Here is a 9,131-nt window from a genome sequence, read left to right as displayed (position 1 = left end):
TTGAGGAGAGAGGTAGGTAATTATTACATTCCTTAAAATGTAGGATTTTGGAAAAAATAATAATATTTGGTTAAGTAATATAGGCTGAAAATCATTTATATCTCCTAATTTTACTTTAAAAATCAAATACCTTCCTCAAATTGAACAACAAACAATTCTCCTTCCTTTATTTTAGGCAATGTCTGTTTACTCTTAACATTTACAATATTCCATTTATTCAGTATTAAGTTGAGGAAATCATGATTATATCTGGCATGAAATCATGCATAATTAGAGCAAGTTATATCATAACTAACATGTCCAAATGATATCACAATCAAATCTCATAATCACGTAGTTTCATAATAAATACCCTTTCTCTAACTCTACTTTTCAATAGTTAAAAAAAGGACCACAGAACAATGGGAAAATTCACTTTCATCTTCCTTCTTTTTACCTTCTTCTCGTCACATTTTGTTGCTTCAAGCCTTGGAAAGAAGCAAAGTGATGTTCTTGGCCAATTTTACAAGGCCAAGCAAAAGAAGTTTTCATCCATTAGTAAAAGTTATTTTAAGGCAGCCCTTGAAAATGTAGAATTAGACAAAGTTATTCTTCCTCAGGATGGACTTAAAGAAAAAGATTGGATAAATAAATTGCCTGGACAACCACCAGTGAAGTTTCAACAATATGGTGGATATGTCACCGTTAATGAATCTGCTGGTCGTGCTTTGTATTATTACTTTACTGAAGCCGAGAATTCCAAGTCACTACCTTTGCTGCTTTGGTTGAATGGAGGTATATACACACAACATTCGTCTATATTTTGCGTAATACTATATGGTTTTGATATAAACCATTTGTTATATTGAATTGCTCACTTGTACTTCCTCTAGGCCCGGCCATGGCATCTGTTTACGTAGTGAATATGACATGTCAATAATATGTTCATTTCTTGGTCTTTGATTTCAAAAAATATATTTTTCATCTAAAGGGGGAAAAACAACTACATGAATTATTTCATTTCATTTCAGTTGCTCTGCAAAATAAGTAATATATTTCATCAACACACTATAGGATTCACTAGTATTGTTATTAAATCTAATTTTTTATCTGGAATCCTTCTGTAGGTCCTGGTTGTTCGTCTATTGCATATGGGGCCATGGAGGAACTTGGACCATTTAGAGTTAACATTGATGGCAAAACATTACACAGGAATCATTATGCGTGGAATGTTGGTAAACACAAACTAAAATGAACCTTGCTGTGTAACTTTACTGTACCTCTGAATACTAATTTCTTCCAATTGAATAATAGCTGCTAATGTGTTGTTCCTGGAGTCTCCTGCTGGAGTAGGATTTTCATATACAAATATGAGCCGTGACCTCAATACAACTGGTGATAGGAGAACTGCTAATGATAATGTTGTATTTTTACTCAATTGGCTCGAGAGATTTCCGGAGTACATGAATAGAGATTTTTACATTTCTGGTGAGAGCTATGCTGGACATTATGTACCTCAGTTGGCACATGCAATTCTTCACCACAATAAGTTAGCCAACAGGACTCTCATCAATCTTAAAGGAATAATTGTAAGTGATCTCTAATTTAAGTAGGGAGTTGTTACAGTGTACATAAGTTAAATTATACTTGCAAGCTGCACGCCACTGATGGATGATTACAAATTGCAGATTGGGAATGCAGTGATCAATGATGACACAGACACCATAGGAAATTATGAATTCTTTGCATCTCATGCCCTAATTTCAGATCAGACATACCTTGACATCAAAAAATATTGTTATGAAGATAACTACAACGAGAACAAGTGCAATGAGGCAGCTGAAATTACCAACAACAATCTCAAGAATCTTGACATCTACAACATTTATTCTCCCCTCTGCAAGGATGAAAATCTCACGAAATACCCAAAAATTCTGTCAGTAAGTGGGACAACTCTTCAATTTGCTCTTATTTTTACAAATATTCTCATTCTATCCCGTATAAAATAATGCAAAAATATTCATATCGAGTTAATGGGTTATGTTGATGCAGCCATATCAGTTTGACCCCTGCTCGGGCAACTACATCAATGCTTACTTGAACAGACGGGATGTTCAAGATGCACTCCATGCCAATGTTACCAACATCAAATATGAGTGGACATCTTGCAGGTTATTAACACTCCAACACATTTATCTTTTACCACTACAATAAGTAACTACATGTTCAATTTCCAATTTTCATTATGCTTCAATGCTCATAATTCATTTCTATTTCAGCGATTCACTCTTTTACAATTGGAAAGACAGCCCTAAGACTATAATTCCTCTCCTCAAGGAGTCTTTGGCAAATGGCATTCGAGTGTGGATTTTTAGGTTATTTTATTTCTCATTATACTACTTTTTTTTTTTCTTTCTGATGATTTGACAACAAAATGTTAACATATATTTATACTTGGAAATTAAATGCAGTGGTGATACAGATGGAAGGGTGACTGTAACTTCTACAAAGAGATCTATACAAGCAATGAACCTCACAGTTGACAATCCTTGGCGCTCTTGGTTATATGGAGGAGAGGTAAAATAACAAACATTGCTCATCAAACATCTTTTGCTCACCATAAAACTTGACTCTATTTTCTCAATGTTATAACTTAATGAAAACTACATCAATTATTTTGTTTGGATATATATATATATATATATATATTGCAGGTTGGAGGATATGTTGAGACATATAAAGGAGGTCTAACATTTGCAACAGTAAGAGGGGCAGGACATGAAGTTCCAAGTTTCCAACCCGCTAGAGCCCTTTCCCTTATTTCTCACTTCCTCTCTGGCACACTACCTCCTGGAGACCGATCATCAGTCTAGCACATTCTTTATTTGTGTAATTAAGAATCATTTTATGAGCTTTCTTATACAAAGTTTAATATAGCATAACATTATCGGTTACTTGAGCTGGTTTATGACATCCCTCTTTGTCTCTCTTTTAATTTTTTGAATCTTTTTTGGAATCTGTTTTTATTGCAGGTAAAAAAAAACAAGTATTAGTTTAAATCTGCTGATATTTGTGGTAAATGTGAAGCAATAATTAGTATAAGGCTAGCATAGTACATAATACATTGACATTGTATTTCAAAGGGGGATGGATAGGATTTAAAAAGATCCTTCTCTCCTTTTTACTAAAAAAGGTTCTGTTTAAGTATTGTGACTAAAAAGGGATAACAATTCATTTTATAAAGAAAATCTTTAACCATTTGTAAGGATTGGTAGCTACCCAAACCACATAATTTCATTTTTGGTAGTCATTCATATTATTACTGTATTAGATCAATTCTGAATTATAGTCACTAGAATGACTAACAAAAATTATATATTTGGTAGGCATATTAGATTTATCCTTAGTTAGTCCTAGTAATTGCCAATCTACCTTGTTTAAAAAATAGGAAAATAATTAAGGTGAGGATATCACACATATGTGATCAAATCAAATCTCATAATCACGTAATTGCATTATAAATAGCCTTCCTCTGACTCCCATTTTCAATACAAGACATACAAACAACAATGGGAAGATTCACTTCCATCTTCTTTCTTTTTACCCTCTTTTCGTCTCATTTTGTTGCTTCAAGTCTTGGAAAGAAGCAAAGTGATGTTCTTGGTAAATTTAACAAGGCTAAGCGAAAGAGGGATTCGTCCATTGAAAAGAGTTATTTACAAGCAGCCCTTGAAAATATAGAAATAGACAAAGTTATCCTTCCACAGGATGGACTAAAAGAAAACGATTGGATCAAGAAATTGCCTGGACAACCGTCAGTGAAGTTTCAGCAATATGGTGGCTATGTTACTGTCAATGAATCCGCTGGTCGTGCTTTGTATTATTACTTTACTGAAGCTGAGAATCCAAATTCATTGCCTTTGCTTCTTTGGCTTAATGGCGGTATACACATACATCATTTGTTTATAAATTGTGTTATACTATCAATAAACTTATTTTTATTGATATTTGTTATACTGTTTGAAAGTTTACTTGTTTGTTTGATCAAAAAGGGAAAACATCTTCTTGCATTTATGGACGGAACTCTTTTTTTCTTTTACAAATATTAATTCTTTAATTTCATATAGCTTGCTCTAACCAACATTTTGACCTTTTTCATTAAAACACTATTGGAATTACTAATATTGTTATTTTAGGAAGAATCGGTTTTATAGGTCATTTACTAAAAAAAATTTCAATTTTATAGTCTTTTTTATAAGAGATCTTCATTTTTATGTACTAGACATATGAGAAAAGTCATTTTCTTCTATTCAATTTCAAGTGGCAAAGAGATCTCATTTCCTCGTTATCAATACGTAAAATTTTTTCTAGAGCATATTTTTCACAGACCAACTAAATATAAACATATCCATGTTGAGTACACCTATAAATTGGTTCTGATTACGCAACTATCTTAAAATGTTGTGAATTCTTTCTGTAGGTCCTGGTTGTTCTTCGATTGCTTTTGGGGCCATGGAGGAACTTGGACCTTTCAGAGTTAATAGTGATGGGCAAACATTACACAGGAATTATTATGCGTGGAATCATGGTAAAAAAGTGCCCTTTTTGTGTAAAGTAATTTCCTATTCATGTTTGAAAAACAGGTGAACAATTCTCAACTAAGACTACTAAATTTCTCGTATTGAATTATAGCTGCCAACGTGTTGTTCTTGGAGTCTCCTGCTGGAGTAGGATTTTCATATACAAATACAAGCAGTGACCTCAATACAACTGGAGATGGCAGAACTGCTTATGATAATTTTGTATTCTTGCTTAATTGGCTCGAGAGATTTCCGGAGTATAAGAACAGACAATTTTACATTTCTGGTGAGAGCTATGCCGGGCATTATGTACCTCAGTTGGCACATACAATTCTTAAGCATAACAAGTTAGCCAACAAGACTCTCATCAATCTCAAAGGAATAATTGTAAGTGATCTCTCATTTAAGTAGGGAGTTACGACTCTTAGAGTACATAAGTTAAATTATAATTTCGAGTTCCATGTCACTAACGGGTGATTACAAGCTGTAGATTGGGAATGCAGTGATCAATGATGACACAGATGACATAGGAATGTATGAATATTTTGCATCGCATGCCCTAATTTCAGATAAAACTTATCTTGACATCAAGAAATATTGTTACGAAGATCAATACAATGAGGGCAGGTGTAACGGGGCAGTTGCAACTTCAGACGTGAATGTGAACTATCTTGACATCTACAACATTTATTATCCCCTTTGCCAGGATGGAATCACGAAACCGTCAGTAAGTGGGACAACTCTGTAATTTTGCTCTTATTGTTACAAATATTCACATTCTATCCCGTATAAACTAATGTAGAAACATTCATATTGAGTTAATATGTTATTCTGATGCAGCCATGGCAGTTTGACCCCTGCTCAGACAACTACATTTTTACCTACCTAAACAGACGGGATGTTCAAGATGCACTCCATGCCAATGTTACCAACATCAAATATGAGTGGACATCTTGCAGGTCATTAGCATTCCAACATATTAAAATGCATACAAATCCTCAAATCATTTTTCAAATTAAATATTGTGATTTCAGATCTTACTGCTTCAATGAGTTACTCCATGTTCAATTTCCAATTTTCATTATGTTTCGATGCTCATAATTATTTTTTCTATTTCAGCAATCCACTCTTTTACAATTGGCAAGACAGCCCGAAGACTATAATCCCTCTCCTCAAAGAGTCTCTGGCAAATGGTGTTCGAGTATGGGTTTTTAGGTATTTTATACCTCATTATACTCGTACTTCTTTAATACACGGTATATAGAGGTCTTGATCACACATATTTAACATATAATTGTACTTGAAAATTAAATGCAGTGGTGATACAGATGGAAGGGTGCCTGTAACTTCTTCAAAGAGATCTATACAAGCAATGAACCTTACAGTTGATCAACCTTGGCGCTATTGGTTGAATGGAGGAGAGGTAAAACCAAAAAGAAAAAACATCGCTCAACAAACCAAAAAATTTGATCCAATGTTTCTCAATGTTATAACATAATGAAATTAAATTAATTATTTTAATTTTGATATATATATATATATATATTGCAGGTTGGAGGATATGTTGAGACATACAAAGGAGGTCTAACATTTGCAACAGTAAGAGGAGCAGGACATGAAGTTCCAAGTTACCAACCTGCCAGAGCCCTTTCTCTTATTTCTCACTTCCTTTCTGACACATTACCCCCTGGACCTCATTATTAATCTAGCACATCCTTTATTTGTGTAATTAAGAATCATTTTATGAGCTTTCTTAGACACAGTTTAATATAGCATAATGTGATCAGTTGATTTATCTTATGATGTCTCTCTCTCTCTCTTCATTGTTTGGCTTTTCTTTGGAACCTGTTCGTTTGTGAATCAAACGTGTTATGCAAATTTCAGGTAAAAAGCCAATAAATAAGTATATATTGTTGGTCAATTAGTATGAGGTCAAGCTGAAATGTCATTAAACAGTGCCAAGTTCTGAAGATTGTCACGCTAAACATGGCCAATACCACGTCAAATATTTACCAATACCAGCACAACAACCATAGGCAGCATTGAACTAATTAAGCTATCAAACTGAAAGTAGAACTACAAAAGTTATAATATAGAATTAGAAGATGCAACAATATATAGGAGAAGCTGAATCAATTGAAGAAGTAAAAGAATCTTGCTATCCAGGGAAAGCAAAGAGAAAGTTCTTGCACGTTTGTTTAATAGAGAATTAGTTATTTTCAAGTAATTTGCAAATGTCTTTATGTCACGATCCAAGCCGAGGCCCTGGCCGCCACGGGCATCCCGAACCACGAAGGCCCGAGAGACCCTTAGCATACTATCATTGCATAATCCATACATAAATCAAAGTACAGAAGATATAATGACATTCAAGGGAAACTCATAATCAAACTGTGTCAACAAGTTATAACAGTACAATACTCAAATCTCATCTACGAAGCCTCTACTAAATACTATCTGTCTAGGCTGGGACAAGGCCCTCAGCTGGATCATAAACTAAAGAAAGTCAACATATAAATAAATGCCCTCAGAAAGATGGATGGTTCACCAACTCTGTCATTATCCCAAATGTTCTACTGATGTGATGGACCATGGGACTGTGCCTTAGAACCTACATTATAAGGGTCAATACTTGGAAAGTATTGGTATGCAGAATAATTCAAAAATTACGTATATTTCATGTAAGATAATCGAGAGCATTGTGAAAACCATTTATCATAATATATATAAAAACACATGGGCATATAATATAAAGAGCTTCAATTCATGCATGTAAAATTTTGACTCAACTCTTTACCTTACTTCTGAGCTAGATAGTACACCATATAAACATGATTACCCACGGGCCATATGGGTCCGCCATTAACTTGTCAGTCAATCCCTCAATTCGAGTTTGCCGCAAGGATTGGAGTATCATGAAAAAGTATTCCCAACTTGCCGACATACCATGTTATCCCACTAGCTAAATAACATATCATAAAACCCGTATCGGCAAAACACAATTTTGGGCTATGAATTATTTGAACTCATGCCTTCTTCGGGTAACTATTTATCTCTCTTTAAGCCCAGTTTTAGTCCTTTAAAACCATGCCTCACGCTTTTAAACCTTCATTTCTTTCATGTTAAGGGCATTCCGTGATAGGTATCGTCATATCTAAACTTGCTACCCATATGATGTCATGTCATAATCATAGCTCTTTCATTCAAACACACGTTAATAACCACCAAAAGATTTAAACATCACATGAGAGTTTTTATTTTAAATAACATATGAAACTTATGAAAAACACTCTCTTTTCAATACTTTAACATGTGGTGGCCATTTCTTACATAAAACACATGCAATTCTTCATTAGAAAACAAGAGCATTTAGAATAATAATCACCTTTTTAAAAACATGTAAAATAACCATGCATAATAGATAAAGAGGCATTTAAAACTCAAGTTTATCATCATTCATAAAACAACTCCAACACTAGTCACAGATGAATCTCATGATTAAAAAATGGAGACTTATAGTTCCTGCTCTCAAATCCACTTCAAAATCCATTAGTGATAGTAAGCATTTAAACTCAAGATTTTAAATCATCCATTTGAACAACCCATAACATGTTAAGACAATAAATTTCATCATGTGAAGGAAATTTCATAAATCATGCTCTTAAATCACTTTTCAAAACTCATAACATATGAACACATGAATATAACAAAAGTTCATGGAAAACCCCCCCTGTAATTACATAATTTCATTAAACATGGGTTCATGATGCATGCTTTTCAAATAATTTTAAAACTCATTACATATACATACATATACATTTTTAAAACTTGTTAAAAACATTAAACTTACGCTCATGAGAGTTAGGATAGTCCTACATACCTTTGACGGAGAAAAATAAAGAATAACCATGAGTTAGGAATCTACATGCTTTACAATTAAGAAATACCTTTTGATGTTCTTGAGAGGGAGATAATAAGGGTTTAGGGGCTTTGAATTGGTCTTGGGACAATGTTAGGGTTATATGACAGATTGAGGGAGTTATAGAGGGTTAAATGACTATTTTGCCCTTGATTTAATGTGGAAAAAACATGTTTTAACGTCTGGGAAAGGGGATTTACGCTGAAGACCCAAATGAAGAGCAGGATCTTTGCCTCTCGACCCCAAACATGGTGCTCCAACATTGCCTCGCGACTCCGATCGCAAATCTTGGACAGTATCTTACTAAAACACTCATAACTTTTGATTTGGAACTCAAATTGACAAACGACAAGTGAAGTTGGAAAGAAGACTCAAAGAGATTTAAGTTGATATATAATGAACCAAACTCATTATATTCTATGAGTAATGGTTGTTGAAAATTGACTCAAGAAAAATTGTATACTAAAACTCAATAGATAAGAAAGTTGCTCAACTTAACTTTGAGCTAGGAGATATTTAAGACTCCAATCCATATCTTAAGATGTTTCCACCCTAAATAATCATTATTCGCACCTATTTATAAGTAGAAACCATTGGGTTCGAGTCTATATACGTAGGAAAGACGGTTTAAACTCAAGACTGAAAATACGGGG

At 33.8% G+C, this 9,131-nt stretch overlaps 2 protein-coding genes across 2 annotated transcripts; both read left to right on the top strand.

The window, feature by feature from the left end:
• Positions 1 to 311: 311 nt before the first annotated feature.
• LOC107856439 (serine carboxypeptidase-like 40) lies at positions 312 to 2,952 on the top strand. Its single transcript, XM_016701447.2, has 8 exons — positions 312 to 774; positions 1,107 to 1,214; positions 1,294 to 1,568; positions 1,668 to 1,919; positions 2,032 to 2,150; positions 2,259 to 2,354; positions 2,451 to 2,556; positions 2,694 to 2,952. The coding sequence occupies exons 1-8, from the start codon at positions 402 to 404 to the stop codon at positions 2,850 to 2,852; spliced, it is 1,488 nt and encodes a 495-aa protein (XP_016556933.1). The 5' UTR covers positions 312 to 401; the 3' UTR covers positions 2,853 to 2,952.
• A 392-nt stretch (positions 2,953 to 3,344) lies between these two features.
• Positions 3,345 to 6,265, top strand: LOC107856429 (serine carboxypeptidase-like 40). Its single transcript, XM_016701442.2, has 8 exons — positions 3,345 to 3,921; positions 4,460 to 4,567; positions 4,672 to 4,946; positions 5,050 to 5,286; positions 5,400 to 5,518; positions 5,679 to 5,774; positions 5,877 to 5,982; positions 6,111 to 6,265. The coding sequence occupies exons 1-8, from the start codon at positions 3,549 to 3,551 to the stop codon at positions 6,261 to 6,263; spliced, it is 1,467 nt and encodes a 488-aa protein (XP_016556928.1). The 5' UTR covers positions 3,345 to 3,548; the 3' UTR covers positions 6,264 to 6,265.
• Positions 6,266 to 9,131: the final 2,866 nt, after the last annotated feature.

The sequence above is a fragment of the Capsicum annuum genome, unplaced genomic scaffold, assembly GCF_002878395.1.
Source record: "Capsicum annuum cultivar UCD-10X-F1 unplaced genomic scaffold, UCD10Xv1.1 ctg4767, whole genome shotgun sequence".
Taxonomy (NCBI): Eukaryota; Viridiplantae; Streptophyta; class Magnoliopsida; order Solanales; family Solanaceae; genus Capsicum; species Capsicum annuum.
Note: the sequence above shows the minus strand (reverse complement) of the source record. Positions and strands in the feature narration are given on the sequence as shown.